At 42.0% G+C, this 21,861-nt stretch overlaps 1 protein-coding gene across 1 annotated transcript in view; it reads right to left on the reverse strand.

Annotated features, from left to right (window-relative positions):
* fndc4a (fibronectin type III domain containing 4a) overlaps positions 1–21,861 on the reverse strand; it is an 83,232-nt gene that overhangs the window by 46,855 nt on the left and 14,516 nt on the right. Inside the window, exons 2-3 of the mRNA XM_063222651.1 lie at positions 14,926–15,041; positions 322–526 (exon numbers count right to left, since the gene is read on the reverse strand). Of these exons, the coding sequence (XP_063078721.1) occupies positions 322–526; positions 14,926–15,041 (321 nt within the window). The remainder of the gene's footprint in view (positions 1–321; positions 527–14,925; positions 15,042–21,861) is intronic.

A 21,861-nucleotide genomic window follows, 5' to 3' on the forward strand; every position in this document is an offset into this window, starting at 1 on the left:
TGCACAATGATGATGGACAATGTATTCTCCTTAAAATGCTGTGATGTTTGCCAAAGCTGTCATGTTTTGACAAGTTCTCAATACAATATCCTAAGAATTTACATATGAGAGCATTAGTTTGATTTCTGTTGGCTATTAGTTCTCTTTCTCATATTTTGGCATGGGCATAAAACCACAACACCTGGAAATGCTCCAGAGTCCATCAATTACCACGAAGAAAGGTGAGGGCTTTTGAATAACTCAATCCAAGGCCTGACCAAAGCGCTCAGCAGCCCTGGAGATACTTGCACTTCTGAGACTGACGGTTAAGGCTCAGCTTACCTTGGTTGGAGCTGTTGGATGGGAAGCGATCTGACTTCTTGAGAGTGCGGAAGTGGACGCGCTGGCTGGCTTGGCTTTCGCCGTACAGGCCGATGGTCTGCACCTGCACGATGTAGTCCGTCTCTTCCTCCAGGTCCCACAGCACGCACGCCCGGCTGGTGGTGTTCACCTCGCGGATGAAGCGCTGCGTGTGCCTGTCCTGCCGCTGCGGAGGAGGAGGAGGTGGTGGAAGAGGAGAAGGAGGTTGGAGAGCAAGAGGAGGAGGAAATTGGAAAGGAAAAGGAGGTGGAGGAGGAGGAGAATGGAGAGGAGAAGGAGGTGGAGGAAGAGGAAGAAGAGGAGGACAAGGTTGGAGAAGAAGAGTAGGAGGAGATTGGAGAGGAGAAAGCGGGAGAATAGGAGGTGGTGGAGAAGGAAGAGGAGGAGGTGGAAGAAGAGGAGGAGGAGGTTGGAGAGGAGGGGGAGGAGAAGGGGCAGATGGAGAGTGGAGAAAAGAAGGGAGAAGGATACAAGAGAGAAGAAAGGGAAGATAAAAGAAGGGTGGAAAAGGAGAGCAGAGAGCAGGGAGTGTACAGGGCATTGGAGAACGAAGACGGGGGCAGGAGCAGGCCACATGACAGAAGAATAGCAAGATGGCAGCAGAAGCATGGGGGATGAAGAATTGGGAGAGGGCAGCAGAAAGGGGGATGAAGACAATGAAGAATTGTGGGAGGATAGCAGTCAGCACCAGGGGAGTGCGGAGGAGGGAGGAGGAGGAAGAAGACCCATTCGAAAGTAGTAGATTGGGGGTAGGAGCAAAAGTTGAGGACAGGAGAAGGAGGGAGAGGAAGATGAGGAGTACAGGATAAAACAGGAGAAAAGTAGTGGCAGAGGAGGAGCAAGAGGTGGAGAACAAGGGTAGAGGAATAGGAGGAAGAGAAAAAGGAGAAGAACAGTAGGGGAGGAGGAGCAGGAGAAAAGGTGGAGGAGGAGGAAGAGAAGGATGAGACAGGACAAAACAGGAGAAAAGTAGTGGCGGAGGAGGAGCAAAAGGTGGAGAACAAGGGTAGAGGAAGAGGAGGAAGAGAAAAAGGAGAAGAACAGTAGAGGAAGAAGAGAAGGAGGAGAGAGGACAAAATGCAAGGGCATGAAGAGGGGGAGGATAAAAGAGAGAGAAGAGAAGTGAGTGAGAGAAGAAAAATGATGCTGGAATAACAGACATCTACAAAATACTGCTGGCTGTAAATGTGCTTTCAAGAGATATGTTGCAGGTAGTTGGGGTGGGAACAAGAGGCCAGAAAGAGCAGCAGACTTCTGTATTGTAGTCTCATCACTCCTCCTTCTCCATAGTACAGTGCTGTATATGAGCGATCCCCTGTAGTGATATTGGAGAATAACCAGCCTGCTGTGCACACTGTGGACACGACTACAGAATACAGCAATACACTTGCAATATGACCATGAATTTATCATAGAGGAATCAGAGTTCTCTGTTGCAAACAGGATGGGCACGTGTTGTATGTTGTAGCAATTAAAAATTGTATAAAATTGACTTGCATCAAATTTGATATGTCAATCAATTAATATGTAACCAACAAGGGGCTTGTAATGCACATCGGATACCGTGCATTCACCTGTGCTTTCCTAACACATTTCCAATACTTCATACAAGCATTTAAATCAAGCAAAACAGCAATTTCCTGCAAAAAGCAAAAAAATGAATCTTAAAATAACCCAAGCTGACACAACAAGAAATCAGCCCCCACTTTGACATGATGCCATCGCATCATCTGTGACATTTCTTGTTGTCTGCAGTGTCAGGAATGAGAACCAAACAAACCTTTTTATATGACATAACTGTGGAATAATGATGTGACATTCAGCCCCAAAACACAACAGAAATATGCTATAGCTTGTCAAAGTGGCTTTCACTCTCCTCCCTAGACGGACAACACCCATTAGCAGTTCCTTTGTGTTGACTTTGACTAACTTCATGGTAGTGTTTGTGTTTTATCGATGTAAACACAGCAAAGTGAGAGAGAGAGAGAGAGAGAGAGAGAGAGAGAGAGAGAGAGAGAGAGAGAGAGAGAGGCAACAATGGTTCAATGCAACTCATCAATTTCAGACTACCATTGACCTGGCGGCAATTTTTGAAGTAGAGGGCATACCTGCCACCACGTCACATGTTGACGAGGTCGCCTAAACATAGACCTTTCCCTAACCCAACCATTAGTGAAGTTATGCCGCCACAACGGTGTGCCTTTGAGGGGCACGTCACTTTTTGACTCCAAGGGCATATCTTAGACGTCAAAAATTGCCATCGGGTCACAGGTAGTCAGAAAGTTGCTAATCACACATTTGCTAGCTTAAGCCCTCAATGTGTCCATGTGTGATGAATGGGCTCCGCCTTGTTTCACAACCTCCATCTGGAACTATGCCATAAATGTAGGTCTCCTAAGGTGTGGTTTTATGATTGGAGAAACACTTTTTGAGGATTTATGATTGGGGAAATACTTGTCTGACATTTTTAATGAGCTGTTACTTTAACTACTCACAGATTCGAAAATATAGTCAAAATTATTATAAATCATTGTCACTGTCAATGAATGAGTCCATGCAAACGGACATTGCTGCTGAAACAACTATCGCGTTGCGCTTATGTTTCCCCTTCTCTACTACATTTAAATTTTGACTACATCACATCTCTGAAAATCCCTCGCTCCTGATTGGCTCTTCTGCATTTTGGTTTGGGAGCAGGGCAAATCCAAAGGTCCTCCAGACCCTTGTGTGAGCTCACGAAGCTGAGCCGAAATACTGTACACATGGGTCTGGCGAGAGTTAGGCTAGGGGAACAGGTGCACACCTCCTTTGCCTTTTTTTCTTTCCTTGGGGAAATAGAACATCACTACTCACTTTATGAACTGACTATGTAAAGCACCTCTCACCCATAACCGTCTCTCTCTTTGCCATGTCCTCAGACTAAAATATAACATTATGTAACAGCATAAAGACATGACTAAATAATATTGTTCAGGGTTGAATATTGTGTGTTACCATGTTTCCCCAAACAAAGACACGTAGCTGCAGCATAGTTGTCAAAACAGTCAACATCGACAAAGACAAAAAAAACCATCTGCATGCAAGCAAAAGAGTTTCTAAGAAGCGCTAAAGAACTTTTCGGTTCAGACAAGTTGTCTGCACCCACCGCCCACACATTCTCAGGATATGCAAGATGCAAGAAGTCGTTTTTTTCTCTAGTTCTGGACAGTTGGTTTTGTAAATATTTAATCTGTCCTGTTCGCAAGTCTTCATGCTTTTTAAATTTAATCACGTAAGCGCACGCCTCAGCTGGCAACAGACTCCCTCAACACCTTTGGCACACCGCAAGTCTCCTGCAGGGCCTTGGCTTCCCTGCTGTCACTCTACATGTATGTCTATCTGTCTTTGTCTTTGTGTGTGTGACTTTCGTTTTCAGTGTCCGATCGATGCATCTCTCCCTCTTTCTCCGCCTTTCTCTTAATCTCTCTACCTCTCTTCATGAGAGGCGGAAGGGTGAAAGCTGTCTCTGTCTATGTGTCTCTCTCCAGCTCTCTCTCTCTCTCTGGAGGGTTTCGAAGCACTGTCTGCTGGGGTGTCTGCACCTCCAGGCAAGTCTTGCCTCCTTCTTCACCTGTCCTGTCCCTTCATCATTCCCATCTCTCTCTCTCTCTCTCTCTCTCTCTCTCTCTCTCTCTCTCTCTCTCTCTCTCTCTCTCTCTCCTGTCCTCTCCACTGTCCTCACCACTCTTGTCCCCCCTCTCCACAGTCGACCCCCTGCAGTGTCCTCAAAGTGCACGTTCATGCTGCTGCATGCAATGTCACAGACTTGATGGGGAATTTCATTTAGTCTTTTCCTCCAAATGAATAATGCATTGATCAGGGGACACAGGACCCCAAGCAAATTACCAGGGCCTATAGACATCCGATTGCGCAATAGTGACTCGCACACAGCTCGTGTATAATTGCTTTCAGATGTACTGTGAAAAAATGTGTTGTATCATTTAAGGCTGCTGGTGTCCTGACTAACCCTCTGAAATAAAAAATAATTTATATCCTATAGAAAATTCAAACATTCAGGTACATTAGGTTGGTAATAGCAAAAAAAGCATATTGTGGCTTTAACAGTCGAACATTCAATCAGAATTACAACCTCCACGAAAGCAGGGGCGTCATTAGGTTGCGCAAAGATCTGGGGCTGTAGCCCAGCAAAAAAAAAAAAGAAAAAAAGAAATATAGTGTGGACTGGCAGCCTAGTCGAGGGAGCGAAGCGACCGAGAGGGGGTTGGTGCGGAAGGGGGGTTCCCCCCTTCAGTGTTGCGGAGTTTTTGGAAAACTAAGGTCAAATTGGGCCATTCTAGGCGTACAGAGAGGGGAAAATGTACTTTTGATACCATAATCTTAATTGGCACTTTTCCCATCTTTACATTTGACAGTGTAGGCTACTTTCATTAAGGACCTTGTCGTTCTTTTCTTGATTTGGCCCAATGTCGCCAGCTTAGTCACCCTCATTGGGTTACAGTAATGGAGACTAGCTACTTTTTTTTAAGATAAATGTAGTGTTGGCGTCACGATTACTTTAGTGCAAATAAAAAGAGACCGCATTTAATAGTGCGACAGTCCTGAATAGCCTAGTGGATATTGTGAGAGAATTAGCATAGTGATAGTGAAAAAAACAAACCATGCCTTACGTTATTAGCCTATAGGCATATTTACAGTAACACACATGACATGTAGGCCTATGCTGTCTCAAAACAGTGCAGTCAGCACTGTCAGTCGCAATGCGAGGCACTAACCACGGTTTTTGCTCTCTGCATGACAGTATATGATGACACAAAATGATGATTTAAAACTGAACATTTCCATGAGCAACATCCATGCGGGTCTGCATACTCTTTCACCAAACTCTCAAAACAAGCGACAGTTACGCACACGCGCGCGCGCGCGCGCGCACGCACACACACACACACTGGAGACAGGAGAGGAGGAGCGCTAGTTGACAGACCATGGACCATAATCTCCCAAACATTTCTTGCGCAAGCAAATCATACACCCGACTGTCCACACCTTTGGTTCTATTGATATTTCATGCGCGAACTCACTGCCTCCATCACACCGATATCAAAACACAAGGTGCAATCGAACTCGCACATCGCTCATGACGAGGCAAACACACACACACACAAACACGCGCACACAGGGAGACAGGAGACTAGAGCAAGAAAGCCAGCTGATTGACCATACCCAGTCCAAAAATATCATGGGGGCTATCATAATCCAACAGACAATAATGTCTTCAGATGTCATTTTTGCAGCCCAAATAATTCAAATATGCCGTAATTTTGAATTTCTAGTTGAAGTAGCTTGTAATGTAGTTCGCTACATTTTCCACATGGTTGTAGCTTGCCATTTCTATTGGAGGTAGCTTGTCTACGTGGTGGAGCTAAATGTTAGCTCACTAGGTTAGCAAATTACGAGTAGTTCTAGCAGTCTTTGGAGTTTTCCCAAAACTACATAAACATGCAGATAGCCAACAAACACAAGCGAATCTACACACATCACATTAGCCTACACATGGTATAACTAAATCACGCTGCCAGCCCACTATGAATTCAGGAAAGGTGTGTCTGTCTGTTTGAAAGGGGGTGTTAGCTTGGTGACATGATAGAACGGGTGCTTCGAAGTGAAGGCTAGTTACAACTAGAGCTTGACTGAAGACAAGTAGAAAACATGACAACAACATTGACACCAGTGCTTCGGCGAGCACATCAGGAAAAAAAACAGATGTCCTACCTTACGCTGTCCTGTTACTTGAAGATAGAGCCCAAATATCCATTTAGATTCGGCAAATATCCATTTTGATAGATACAGCTAGATATACTGTGATTGAATAGTGGATGCTAAAATGAGAGGAAAATGTCAACATTGTGACTTATGGCTGCTAAAAAAAAAACCCTGAATGATCTAAGAATGAAATGAAATGGGATCCCTTTATTCCAGAAGTCATTGAGTTATCGAGATATTAAACATTCCAGTTTTTTTTTTTTTTTCATAAACCACGAGCCCGCCTGGTTCTGTTCAAGCCAGCATAGAACTGACACCTGATTGGTTGACAGCAGCATGACATCACTACAACGAGGCTAGATCTACTAACAAGGTGGATAGCGGGAGGGCCAAGATGGCGTCAGCGGAGGAAGGCGTGTTCGTTTGAGCTCGTCAAGGGAAGTGGTTATTACAACTTTATAACAACTAATATTGATGCAAACCATTCGTTTTATTTCGTGTTACGCTATGTTTAATAACTGAACTTCATGGGAAAGAAATTGAAGAGTGGAAAAATAAAGAAGAAGATACCGAAGATGGCAACAGACAAGGCTAACCATGTGGGTGAGCAAGTGGAAGACATGATATTCTTTGACGACTCTAATTCAAAAATAACTGAAGACATTGCACTAATTCCCTTGCCGGATACCCCAGTGAAACCGTTGTCCAAAAAATCTAAAAGAGAAGAATCACACAGTGTTAACGAGGACATTTTAGCTGCGATAAGCAAATTGTCCCTCAAGCATGATGCTACCTTCCAGAAAGTGTCAGTGATTGAAAAAACAACTCAGGCTACTTCAAAAGAACTGGACAAATTATCCACTACAGTGAAGCAACTCGTTGCCGAGGTTGGTGAAAACAAAAAGGAGCTTTCCCGTCTGCAGAATGAAGTGCACATGCTGCAAAAAGACAACACCGCTTTGAAAAAAGCTTTGATCGAAACGCAACGCTACGGCTGGAGATCCTTTCTGAAACTCCATGGTTTGAAAGAACAAGCTGGAGAAGATGTCAGAGGGAGAGTCATCGAGGTTCTACAGCGAGTGGCAACTGATCTTCCTGCTAACGACCTCTACGCGGGTGTGGATGTGGTACACCGCCTCGGGCCGCCACCAACGGATGCGAAGTGCCGCTCAATTATCATCCGCTTCTCATTCAGAAGAGTGAGAGACGCGATCTGGCAAGCTTCGAAAAAGTGCAAGTTTCTTCAGCATAACGAACTATCTATCACGGAGCCTGTCCCACCAGAAGATAGAGCGGCACGAGAGAAGTTGTGGCCTTTAGTCCAGAAGGCAAGAAGCCAAGGGAAGAAGGCATCTTTCAAAGACTCTCATGCTCTCATCGACGGTAAAAGATATGATTATACAGAGGTCACTGTGGATTGAATGGCATAGGCTATAGCTCCATTTCTAGTAAACATGCCAAATCTACCTTTGCTCTTATTTTCCTTCAGAGATGATAGGCTCTTAATTTAGTCCTGCCTTTTTAAGTTGTATGGTTAGACCTACTCTAATTTATAGGATAGGCCTATATTTCCCAGTAACATCTGTGGTAGCCTATTTTTTTCTCTCTTTTGCTGATATTAGCCCATACCAAAAAAAAAAAATCCTTTGTTTTTCAATAAGCCTGAATTCAAAATAAACAGTCAGTTTACACTCAGTGAGCTGAACTTAAAGAGATTTCAATAAGTTTAATAGGCTATCTGGTGATGCTTATTGTGCATCAGAATATGTTAAGGTTGTTATCCACCTCCCTTTGTAGGTGAGTTTTTTGTGCAAGTTCTTGCATATCAGTGTTTATTGTTAAGTTTATTTTCATGGTTGAATCTTTGTGTTGTGTGTCTTTAAATGTTAGAGGAATACGAGAAAATGTGAAAAGAAAGGCTTTATTTTTATTTTGCAAGAGAAGTGAGGCAGATTTTGTTCTGTTACAAGAAACACACTCACTTGAAGAAGATGGTAAATTTTGGAAATTACAATGGGGGAACAAGACCTACTATTCTCATGGTAGCAGCCACTCTGCAGGTGTTGCGATACTCTTACATAGATTTAAAGGAGAGGTTTTGGAAATGATGCATTCTTTAGAAGGTAGATGGGTCTTAATTGTTGCCAAATACGATAAGAAAACCTTTATTATCGGTAATATCTATGGGTATAATTCTAGTCAACTTAACAAAATCCTTTTTGCTGAGATCTCCAGTAAAACTAAATTACTCAATGACAAATATAAAGACTCAATAATAATTCTGGGTGGAGATTACAATGAATGTATGGACGGTTCAATTGATAGATTTCCTCCCAAGTTGAATCAAAGTTCTTATTTAAATAACTTAATATTGTCCTTAACTTCTGATCTATCTTTAACTGATACTTGGCGTTTCTTTAACCCAGATTTAGTTGATTTCACTTGGTCCAACAATACTATGACATTGAAATCAAGAATTGATTTTTTTTTAGTCTCACAGTCTGCTTTGTCTTTAGTTATAGATACCACCCACTCTGCTGCACCTTTAACAGATCACAAACTCATAACTCTCAAGATTGGTGACCTACACACCAAACCAGCAATAAGAGGATATTGGAAATTTAATAATTCCTTATTAACTGATGAGGAATTCAATAACTGTATTAAAGCACTTATTAAAGAGCTGTTTGCTGATTGCAGTGATGGATACAAACAAAAATGGGAATTTTTTAAATACAAAACCAGACTCATTGCTTCAAAACGATGTAAACTAATTAAAGCCAGTAGGAATCAGTTAGAAACTGAATTATTGCAACGCTTAAATGTATTATCCAAAGAAGATAATACAGAAGAAGAAAAGTTAGAAATAAAACAAATCAGTCTGCAACTTGATGCTCTTTATTTAAATCTAGCAAGAGGTGCCTTTGTGCGGTCTAGAGCCAAATGGCTGGAAGAGGGAGAGAAAAACTCTACTTACTTTTTTGCTTTGGAGAAAAGGAATGGTCAAAGGAAAATGCTGAACTGTCTTAATATTAATGGTAAAATCTGTAATGATGACACTCAAATTTCAAACCATGTTTATAATTTCTATAAAGAATTATACACCTCCAATTTTAATGACTGTACAGCAGAGGTGTTCATCAAAAAAATTGAGAGGTACATTCCAACCATAGATGACTCTTATATGTCATTCTGTGACTCTGACATAACGAAAACAGAGATAAGGAAAGCACTCTTTTCAATGAAGAAAGGTAAAGCCCCCGGTATAGATGGTTTATCTATAGAATTCTATGTTCATTTCTGGGAATACATTGAGAACCCATTATTCTGTATGTTCACAGAATGTATTGAACAAATGCATATGACGTCAACTATGAAGCAAGGAGTTATTTCTCTAATTCCTAAACCAGGGAAAGATGTGCATTCCGTTGAAAATTGGCGCCCAATATCTCTGTTAACAATTGACTATAAAATTTTAGCACTGGTCTTTGCAAAAAGGTTCAAAACTGGCCTTGATGCTATCATATCAGAGACACAATCTGGATTCATGAAAAATCGCCACATTACAAACAATATAAGACTGGTACTTGATCTTTTGGATTACTCAGATGAGGTACACTCTGAAGCTCTCATGCTACTACTAGACTTTTACAAGGCCTTTGACTCCATCGAGCATCAGTTTATTTTTCAATCTCTCAAGCTATTTGGATTTGGTGAACCCTTTATTAATATTATACAGACGCTTTATAAGGACATAAACAGCTCTGTAATAGTTAACCACAGCACTACTCAAAGATTCAATGTTGAGCGTGGAATAAGGCAAGGGTGCCCTCTTTCCCCATTTTTATTTCTGCTAGTGACAGAGCTTCTTGCTTTAAGTATACTGAATGATTCTGATTTAAAGGGCCTAACCATTTTTGAAAGGGAAATTAAAATATCACAACTGGCAGATGACACAATTTTATTTTTACAAGATAAATTACAACTTCCTCATGCGCTGGCTCTTGTGGAGCAGTTTTCTGATGCATCAGGCCTAAAGTTGAATGTTTCAAAATGTGAAATATTACCCCTACAGGTCTGCAATGATACAGTATTGTATAACATCCCAGTAAAACAAACAGTTAAATATTTAGGTATACAAATAACTAAGGATCCCAAGATAAGAGAGGAATTAAATTTTGCAGGGAAAATAATAAAAGCCAAGAACATCTTTAACTCCTGGTTACAACGAGATCTTAGTATATATGGTAGAGTATTGCTTTCTAAAGCAGATGGTCTTTCTCATTTTGTTTATCCATCTCTCTCCTTATTTCTAAAAGACAAAACAATAAAACAGGTCAACAAATTATTTCTGGATTTCATTTGGAGAAATAAACCTCATAAATTAAAGAAGGAAGTGGTGGCGGATTGTAAAGCTAATGGAGGCCTAGATGTTTTAGACTTCTCCAACACAATCAACTCCTTCAGGACTGGTTGGATTCGGAGATGCCTTTTACAACCCAACTCACTCTGGTTCTTTATCCCTAATCACATATTCAATAAATTAGGTGGTCTTTCTTTTATTCTTAAGTGCAACTTTTCCCCTTCTAAACTACCTCTTAAACTTTCTAATTTCCATAAGCAATGCCTACTTGCCTGGAGAATGTGCTTTGTTCATAACTTCTCCCCCCATAAAGTATTTATATGGAACAATTCTGATATCACTGTAAGAAACAAAACCTTATTTTACCCTAGTTGGTTTGAACATGGAATTTATGATATTTTCTCTTTATTTGATGATTCAGGTTCTTTCTTGACGTATGAACAGTTTCTGTCACGTTTTCTTTTTCCTATACCCTTTCGTCAATTTCAAACAGTTATAAAGGCAATCCCTCAAGGTTAGCGCTTTTAATTAAAAGTCACCTGTCATATAATTTACCTAATTTTACTCCACTCTCCTCAGAAATCATATTGAACGGCATTAACATATTTGATAAAAAATGTGACAACAAACATATACGTAAATCTCTTCAACAAAGGGACAGAATCACTCCTAGAGGGAAATTTTTTTGGAATCCTTTAGTTCAAGACATCATTTGGAAGAAGGCTTGGCTACTACCTCACAAATACTGCATTACAAATAAAATAAAGGAAACTCATTTTAAAATTCTCCATAAGATTTACCCCACAAATGTATTTATTTCCAAATACACAGACTTCAGTTCAAATTGCTCTTTTTGTGGTAATGAAGATGAAACCCTTGTACATTTATTTTTTGACTGTAACACAGTGAAACGCTTTCTTGCAGACCTTAGTTTTTATCTTTTTTCACAGCAAGACCTTTATGTTTTCAGTCTTAAAGATATTTTCTTTTATTATGAAAACTCAAGTGACCCTTCTTTTGAATTTTTAGTGAATTTCTTCCTTTTACATGCTAAGTTTTTTATTCATAAGCAAAAATGGAAAAAAATGCAACCCTTCTTTATGATATTTATTTTAGAAATGTCTTCTCTTCTCAATTCTCTCAAACTTGTAAATAATAAGAAAAATGACAGACTTTTGAGTATTCTTTAATTTATTCCTCTTGTTTGTTTGTTTATTGTCTATTTTATTCCTTTTCATTTCTTATTAGAATTGTTTAATGTAACCTAATCCAAATTGTCTATATGTACTATGTTTTCTTGACCTTGTGTGCCTTATTGTAATGTCATGTCTCTGTCATCCTCTTTTATTGCAATAATAAAAAAAAAAAAAAAAACAAGGTGGATAGCGGCTTCGGTTGGAAAATTGATATTTGTACAGTTCCATATTTATACATCATCGTGTCAGAATCGTGCGGTCTGTGCTGGTTACAAAGTTGCATAATGACAGGAGCGGTATCACTGCTCAAAGTGTGGTCCACGGAGCTCTTCACTACTATTTCTTATTCTTAATCATATTATTATTATTATACATATTTTATTTATGTCAGTCCAGTCCAGAGAGATTCGGGGCTGATCCCCGGAGATCCGGGGCTGTAGCCCCGAATGCCCAGGTCTCTCGACGCGCCTGCCTCCACGAAAGCAGGGGCACGCTATTTTGCTCACCATATACCCTAACCTGGTTGCTGAGTATAAAAAAAGTCTTCAATCCACAATTTTAACCGTGAAGCACATGAAATGTATGGAAACGCAGAAGGCGGAACAATGGGACGATGAAGCTAATTACAGTGACGTGACTGCAAATTAAAATGTAATTATCAAAATGTATGATTGTAATGAATAAAAATGTAAAAACAAAACTTTGCAAAATTTTTATTTTCAAAACGGTTAGGGTCATCCAGTTGCAGCACAAACTTGCTTCAAAGAGTTTGTAACAAGACGAATATGGAGCTGTCATTAATAAAAGTTATCATACATAATAGCTGACTATACCTTTTGTCCTAAATTCTGTCATGTAGAGTGGCAAAATAGAGACTCTTTCTTGACTTCAAACTAAGATAATTCATTACTATGAAAGAGGAGAAAGGTGCACGAAATTATCTGCAAGTTTTTGACAATGTTTCTGCACAGCCAGAAATGGAAAGCCAGGGACGGTCGTCGTGAAAGGAAAATGTGGTTTCCATAGAACTACAATAACATACAGTTGAGGACGATATTATTAGCCCCCCTCCTGAAATTAGACATATCTCTTCATTGATCATTGAGAATGATCATTATTAATAAATGTGTGTTATTCTGGAAACAAATACACCATGGAGATAGTATCCAATAAGTTAAATTTGGACTTTTCCATTTTCACAATGAGTTTAAACAAAAAAGTGTAAAAATGGCAAGGACAAAATTATTAGCCCCCTTATCATTAATAGTCAATACAGTGCCATTTATGAACAAAAATTGACACCAGGCACTTTGATTAGTTGTTAACTATGTTGGCACATGTCTTACCAGGGATTTTGGCCCATTTTTTTCATCGCAAATAGTTAAGCTGGTCCAAATGGCATGGATGTTGAGGATGGACATTCATTTTCAGCACTCTTCAAATACTATCCAAAGGATTGAGGGCTGAACCACTCCATGACCATGGTTTTAGTATCCTTGAAGAACATTTGAACTATTTTGGATGCAAGTTTTGGGTTATTATCTTATTGAAAGATCCAGTGAAGATCTTAGCTCCCTCTATGAGCATATTTTTGCAAGGTCACTTTCCACATTCTATCATTATTTTCAGTTTTTATGGTGCCGTACACCCAAACAAGGTTTCCTGTGGCTGAGGCTGCCACAGAATGATGCATCCACCACCATGTTTAATTGTGGAAACCATCTTATAACGATTCAAGGCTTATCCTTTCTTCACCTGACAGAAGCAGAATTCATGCATCAAAGCAGGTGCAATTGAATATCATCAGATGAAAGCAGAGACGTTCAAAACTCATTTTTGACTTTCAAATGTTCACAGGCAAAGCTCAATAACACTCTGATATGCACTGCCTTTAGTAAAGGGGTTCTTCTGTGATGATTGGCCCAAAGCCCAATATGATGACAAGCCCTAACAACTGTCTTTCTTGGTGGGGGAAAAAACTCCAGGTGAGGCCAGGTCAATAACAATCATCTAGGCAGGTGTCCAATGCTTCTTTGGTCTAATGAGGCCAAGCAGTTTCCACAGTTACACACAGTGGTGGGGCATCAAGTTTAGTCTGTTATTCAGCCTCAGACACAGGGAGTCTGGGTCTGAATCTGGATTGCTGGGTCTTTCAACAACATTGTAACCCAAAGCATACATTTAGATTAGTTCAGAGGTTCTTCAAGGACACTAAAACCATGATATTGGAATCACCCGCTCATAGTCCAGTCTTCAATCCCACTGAGAGTCTGTGGTTAATGTCTATGCTCAGCATCCATGCGATTTGGACCAGCTAGAACACTTTGCAGTGAAGAAATGGACCAAAATCCCTAGTGGGGCATGTGCCAACCTAGGTAGCAACTTATCAGAGCCTGTTGTCAGTTTTGGTTCATAAATGGTGCCATATTGACTATTAATGATCAGGGGGCTAATAATTTTGTCCTTGTCATTTTTGGCCTGTTTTGTTTAAACTAATTGCAACAATAGAAAAATCCAAATTCAACTCATTGGACAGTATCTCCATCAGTGTATTTGTTTCCAGAATAACAGAAACGGATAATAATGGTCATTCTTACTGAGAAACCAAGAGAAATGTCTAATTTCAGGAGGGGGGCTAATAATATCGTCCTCAACTGTAGCTGTCTTGTCACGGCAACCTGCCAGGCTCACATGATTGACAGCTGCCTTCACCAGTAAGGTGAGAAAAAAACACGAGATGTGCCTGAGTCCTTTACTTTTATGTTGCTCCTCTCAGTTTCCTTACTGTAGGCTATTATTTTCATTAATAAGTAAATATTCAAAATATTCCTCAAGTGGCATTACAAAAAAAGAGAACAGCAATTTATTGTCATTTACATTTACAACAAACATGTAAAAAACATTGCAACTTTCACTGCATTTTTCTGGAAAGCCTCATGCAACATCAGGCATTTTAGATCACAACTTTTTTTAAAAGCCTGTTAATTCCTGGGGGGACTAACTGTACATAATAGGCAAAAAAAACCTCTATGTAAGGCATTATAAAAGCCATATACTTTAAATCTGTTGGTTTGAAGTAATCAAAAAAAGTGTACAGTACAATAGTGTAATAATGGATATGCCAATAAATACATGACTGCACTTTCAGCCTAATTCACTGTTACGAAGTGGTTACGTTGTACAGTGCTTACAACATGCTCCTGCCAACATAGACACACAGCACACACTCTTCCATGTGTACCTTACCTGCTGTGTGATTGAGAAGCCAATTATGATGTCACCTTCCGGAACCTCCCAGGTGATGGTCGCCGAGTCGGCCTTCAGATGCATGACAGACACATTGACAGGAGCAGGTGGTCGATCTGCCGGAAAAAGACAAGCATAAATGGACCAATCAGTCACCTTGCTGTGCTCTTTTGCGATGTGTGTGCGTGTGTGTGTGTGTGTGTGTGTGCGTACGTGCGTGCGTGCGTGTGTGTGTGAGAGAGAAACACATACAGTGACAGAGAGAGAGAGAGAGAGAGAGAGAGAGAGAGAGAGAGAGAGAGAGAGAGAGAGAGAGAGAGAGAGAGAGAGAGGGAGCATGTGTGTGTGCGTATGTGTCTGTCCATGCCAGGAGGCAAGGTTCACCATCACACATGTAGCTGCTCCATGACATGCACTGCCTGGGGAACTACATATCTACCTGCCTTGTTGTCCAAGCAAACATATCAGTTTATCAGTGTGTGTGTGTGTGTGTGTGTGTGTGTGTGTGTGTGTGTGTGTGTGTGTGTGTGTGTGTGTGTGTGTGTGTGTGTGTGTGTGTGTGTGTCTGTCTGTCTGTGCGTGTGTGTGTGCGTGCGTGCGTGCGTGTGTTTGTGTGTGTGTGTTTACTCGTGATAGCATCTGACAGCACAGTGTGTTTGTTTGTGTGCACATCCCAATACCAGAAATGATATGAGACCTTCTCAGATCTCTTGTTTTGATCTGGCTGATGCTATCGTCATGCATGCTACGCTACCGCTAGTGCTGCCTCGTACACAGTAGCGTAGCCCAGACACATCAAAGCTCACTGTCCACAGCAGCAGCTTCACAGCGGAACTGCAATAAACATTAGTGGTCTGCTGGATCCCATTCGGGGTCACGGCTGACGCAATTACCCTACTTCCCCCTCCGCTAACAGTTAAAATCTACAGGTCTGAAATATGTTGCCTCACATCTTTGCTTGTATTTGTTTATGTTTCTCTGTCACACCGCTCGGTCTTCATTCTTTCTTTCTTTCTTTTCTTCCTTCCTCTCTCTCTGTTCTCGAAATCGTCTGAGTCTGGTGCCAAGAAAGCTTTCCAATCTGGCACATGCTCAGAGGGATGTAAAACACTCGCTTTGGGTCACGTTTGCCGTCCCTTGCTCACGGGGGAAGGGGTGGTGGGAGGTGATGGTAGCTGTGGAGGGATGCTGGGCCTGTGGAGGTGTGTCTAAAAGCAATCTCAGTAAAACATCCAAAGATGTTTTATAGGGTTTTAATCTCCTCTGTCCAAGACTCCATTCACCAGCAGCTCCTTCTTTCCTTTGTGGTGTTTTGGCATGAGCCACCCGCACTTTGCCTTTAAAATTCCCACATTTGCAATTCCCATTGTCCCTATGTCTGTCTAATACTATTGATGCTTTCCTTTAAGCCATAGACTGAATTGCTGACACAGCGATATATTATGTTAGAGTGCTTCTTGAATAAATCAAATAATGGCAAATTAGATCTAATGCCACCACCCTTTCCATTAACCTCGATGGACACAGGTGAAAAACATTGTAAATGCTGCACATGTACTACAATGAAAAGTGAGAGGATGAATGGAGTTCTATGGAAGGCTTAAGGTCCTTTGGGAATTATTCTTTTCCTCATGGGGGTTAAAATCATGCCCCCCCCCCGTCCAAAAAAAGAGAGAAGAATATCTTTGGCATATCTGTGGACCCAGAAAAAAATGCCAAACTTTGGTCAGGTAAACCAGCCACACGGATGGGCATGTAAGTATTTTCTTTGAGATGATTCTCTCAGGTAAAATCTTGCCAAACAGTCAATAGACTTTAGACAGAATCTTGCCAAACCATTCACTGAACAGTCAGCAGTCTGACATGGTTAAGGGGCCAGGGTAGTATTCAAACTCTCTGTCTGTTGAGACCACGGTGTCAATGGAAAGCCAGACTACCCGCACAAATTAAAACAAAGTATGAGAGGAGCTGGATTCGCTGGCTAGCTCTGGCCATCTGTCCATATTGTGAGCTCGGAAGTCCTATAAATGCACCTGGGTGTCCACTTGACGTGACATCTCAGTACCTGTATGCTGAAGGGGGGGGGGCACTTTCGCCAAGCCGCTATCGAGCACTCTATCATGATTTAGCAGCGCCACAGACAAGCTAATTAGAGTGCTACAAGACTGGGCAGCAGTCAAGAGGGTGGGGGGTGGGAGAATAGAAAGGGTCATAGAAAGTAAGAGAGGGGGGCAGAGTGAGGAGGGGGGCAGAGAGAGAGAGAGAAAGAGGGACAGAGTGAAAGACAGAGAGAGAGAGAGAGGCGGAGAGAGAGAGAGAAAGAGGCAAAGTGAAAACGAGAGATGGGTGCAGGCAAAGGGGGTAAGGGGAGAGTTATATCTAAACATAGAGAGCAGTGTTGCCAAATTAGCGACTTTGATGCTAGATTTAGCGACTTTTTGCTGTCCCTGGGGACCAAAAACTTAATCTAGCGACTTAGCAACTTTTTGGTGCATCTGGCGACTTTTAAAAAAGTGTCTTTTCATTGACAAAATCATTGTTTTTCAACATATTTGTAACTCTGTGCCGCCGTCAGAAGCGTTTCCCACGGTGAAGCAGGGCTGCAGATTAGCACTGATCTCCAAAAGGTAGCCAGCACTGCCGATTTGTGTTATGAACGCACGCATGTGGGCACGTTTTCTACAGATCAGTGTGGCGTGTGTGACGCTGTGACGTCAGACGTGACATTATGATGTCACCTAGCGACTTCTAGCGACTTTTCAGTGAGCCAATAGCAACTTTGGCTGATTTGTTTTGGCAACACTGATAGAGAGACAGAATGAGAAAGATAGTGATGAGGGGAGATAGGGGTGAACTTAAGGGGGTGGTGACATACTGTACTGTAGTTCACCACAAGAAGTCACAGGAGTGGTAGAGGCCCATGGAATTGGGGCCAGGTAACTCAACGTGACCCCTTGTACGTAGGGCTGGGAGAGAATATTTTTTAAAAATGAGCTCCCAGACAGAGGTCTAATGGACTTTTTGTGTGTGTTATAGCAGGTGATTCATGAAAGGCCAAAAAAAATCTATCGTCTGACACTGGCCCCCCATCTCTCCCCTCTCACCCCCCCCCCTCTCTTTCTCTCTCACTGCCCCCCCCCCCCCCCCCCCCCCCCCCCCCCCCTCCACCCCTCTCTCTCTCTCTCGCCATGACTGTACCACTTCAGTGAAAATGCTTCCACTCAGCCATATTATGCAATGACTGGTCTGAAACGATGATTTATAAAGGAGCCTATTTATGGAAATGACTATATTACAGTACAAAGGCAAAGTGCTGTAAGTGCATATTTTGTCTAAATCGAGTTTTGACTGAAAATGGTCTTCATAACACCTTTATCTTGTGACAAAGCCTTATGGTACAAATGTGTCCCTCTTTAGAGTTATCGCTATGTCAAATTTGCAGTAACTACGATATCCAACCTAAACCCAAATACTTTGAAGGTCTTTGAAGGTCTCAGTGTTGGCATAGTTGCTGCACTTTGCCTTTGAAGGACAGTATACTGCACTGGACTTGCCTGGTTACCACCAGACCTAATCACAAGTGAGATCGGATCGATTGTGTAGAACTAAAGGCAATAGTTCCCTAGCACTGGACTACACCGGAACGCTGTGTGGTGCAAAAACGGAACTGAGGTACTGTATCTCCTCCAACTGTCCACTGCACAGTAGATAAAGAAGACCTGTCTCTTGGCTTAACCCACGGATGCCTGAAACACCTGCAAAAAAGGGCGGTTAATGCTGAAGCTATTTTTGGGGGAAAGGTACTGTCAGCCTATAAAAATTTAAATATTTCAGCCTCTGAAATGCATAAAAACAACATATGAATTTTATTTGAAAGCAAGACCCTCCTTTTCGATTAAAACATGTTAATTCGACTTTTACATACCAACATTTCTAATAAATGAGCTTGAATATTGTGTCATGCAATTCCAGGCGCTAGGATGAATGTTGCGCTACGCAGCATCCAGCATCAATGAGTTAAGGGCAATCGTCTCAGCAGTTGTTGCTGGCATTAAGGCTTTAGGTCCCATAATGACAACATTGGGACAGCTACAGACATAAATGTGTTTTTTTTCTCTCTCTCTCTCTCTCTCTCTCTCTCTCTCTCTCTCTCTCTCTCTCTCTCTCTCTCTCTCTCCTCCTCTCACCCTCATCACTTTACTTCCATGACACGTCTTCAGTGTCGAAAGGATACAGCTAATCACCTTCGCTAGTCACCAAATGCCACTGCACCAAAGGGTCGTGCTAGTGGAGTGGATCCCACCAGATACCATGGCTCGCATTGACCCGTTTTCAAGGAGCTCTGCTGGGGCTGGGGATAGGGAGGTGGACGCTGGGAGTGGGGGTGGTGGACTAGAGGTCGTCCCATCAGGACGGGCAGTCAATACCTCTCACCTTCACATAGTTTGTGTCTCTTTTTCTTTTTTTTCTTTTTTCCCCTTTTAGTATCATGGGGGTGGGGGGCTTGGGGGTCAGGGTAAACAACTGCTGCTCCCATTGTTTTCAGCAGCCCACTGGCAGCACCAATGACAGATCAGACAAATAGAGACTAGATATGAGACTGGACTCTGGGTCTGGCTGAGGGCAGACAGTCCTGTGTGTGTGTGTGTGTGTGTGTGTGTGTGTGTGTGTGTGTGTGTGTGCGCGCGCGCTTGTGCTTGTGCATGTGCGTGTGCGTGTGTGTGTGTGTGTGTGTGTGTGTGTGTGTGTGTGTGTGTGCGCGCATGCCGGAAACACTCAACTACCTCATAACAACATTGCTATGACCAAAGGCAGATGTGATGATAGACTTTGGCTGGAGGCTGGAGGCTGGACCTTGACAGAGGGCTCAGCCAGGTCTGGACTGGGGCTGAAAAACAGTCCAGGCATTTTTCTCGTGGACCAGCTCATGTTTCTCATATGGAGCTTAGTCCACTACCTATTGAAGATAGACCAATGGGCTGAGTGATCTATATTGAGGGCTGGTCTCGAAGAGGAAAAACAAACAAGTGAAAAAAAACAACACCATCAGCTCGCCGGGAAAATGCCCTGTATGCCAGATTACCAGTCCAGCCCTGTACTCAGCTGTGAAGCTGGCACAGGTGGTGGGGGAGGGAGGAGGGGAGTGAAGGTGTATTATGGGGGAGGGGGGGTGTGGTTATGGGCTGAACATCGCACAGCTCAACTAATGAATGCCCCCAGGTGCTGCTTTTGTGGCTGGATAGTATGATAGAGAGACCATAAGTAAGAAAAAGAATAAAAGGTAAACAGGCAGGAAAGGAAGGAAGAGTAAGAACCTGCATCTACTATATGGAAAGGCTGTCATGGGAGTTGAAAAATGATGAAATACTTTGGGAACAGAATGCAGCTAAAACAAAAACTCTATCAAATACTTTTTTTTAGAAAGCACTAGCGAAACAGTAGGGAATAAAAAGTGTCCGAAAATGAGCTGAAACCGGAATCCTCAAAGATATAAAAGCTCAGCTCTGTCTAGATGTGGTGGCAGGGGTGTCCTATAGAGGGGTAAAATGTGACTGAGTTACCAGGGCCCCATCTATATGGGGGGCCCACACAGTGTCTGGTTTATGTAGATATATGGCTGTGGGGGTACTTTGGAGCTGATTGACAATGGGGCCTACAATTTGGTTACTGTACAGGGGCCTATTATTTTGAATCCTGTCTTACACTCACAGCTTTTGAAATGGTGAGGTTGAAAGAGTGCACTGTCAAGAACCATTGAAATGGGGATATATACCTGATTCTTTTACTAATAGAAAATGAGAACCGTTGGTAAAAAAAAAAAACTCAGACAAGACAATGAAAAAAAGATAAATTGTGTAATGATACTGTGGATCTCTGGAGCTGCTCAGTCCTATTAGGAGTGACAAGGGAAGCCAGGAGGTGGATTGTGTACGAGATCATTCATATTACTGAAGCCAGACTGACACCGATAGCTCGTCTCCTATTCAATGTGCAGTAATTGGATTCTGGAATGTCATTATGTGATTGCCATATTTCATGGAGATAATATTGCAGGGCCTTTTTAAATATATTTATTTATTCTAATGTTTTTTTTCTTCCCTTCTGGAGGGGGGTAATAATTCCTAACAGCTCCTAAGGTCAACTAGGATCATGAATATGTATGCTGTTTATTTAATATAAAGCATATTACCAACAGCCATTAGGATCGCATATCTTGTGGGACTCTCTGTTCAATACAAACTGCAGCAGTTGCTGTATTGGCGTTGCACTTCAAGGAGAGATGCTGAAAGTCTCTTTGCATTGATGTTACTGAATGCTCTCAGCAGAAGTACTGCTTATCAAAATTCCTTAGGAGCCAAGGCTGAAAGGCCTCAACGATTTCTTATTAATCCACTACGACCAGCAGGGCCAGATTAAGATCTGCCCTAGGCTACAGCTTGTGATAGGCCCACCGTGGCAAGAAAAATCTTGACAACATTAGGCCTACATAAACAGTGTCATAATACCGAGCTATAAATTAAGTTTGCCAAATATAAAGTGGAGTATTAACAAGAGATTCATTTTTCCATACTGCCTGTGCAAAACAGCAACATGTTTTTCCCCTTTTGACCAATCAGGGGGCCCTCTGCTGATGGGGGCCCCTAGGCTTCAGCCCCATGTCCTGTGCGTTAATCCGGCCCTGACAATCAGGTATTGCTCCTGCAGGGCCCTTGACTCCTCTTCACTCGCTCTGTCTCTCTCTCTCTTCCTGTCTGTCGCTGTCTTTCCCTCACCACTGTCTTTCTGTTTGTGTCTCTATTTCTCTCAGCGTTTTTCCTCTTTCAATATTTTTCTCCGTATATTTCTTTATTTTATCTCCTTGTCTTATACTATTCCTTTCTCCTCATATATCTTTCTCTATCTCTACCTCTGGCATTCTCCCCATCTCATTCAATC

Source organism: Engraulis encrasicolus, chromosome 18, assembly GCF_034702125.1.
Source record: "Engraulis encrasicolus isolate BLACKSEA-1 chromosome 18, IST_EnEncr_1.0, whole genome shotgun sequence".
Lineage (NCBI taxonomy): Eukaryota > Metazoa > Chordata > Actinopteri > Clupeiformes > Engraulidae > Engraulis > Engraulis encrasicolus.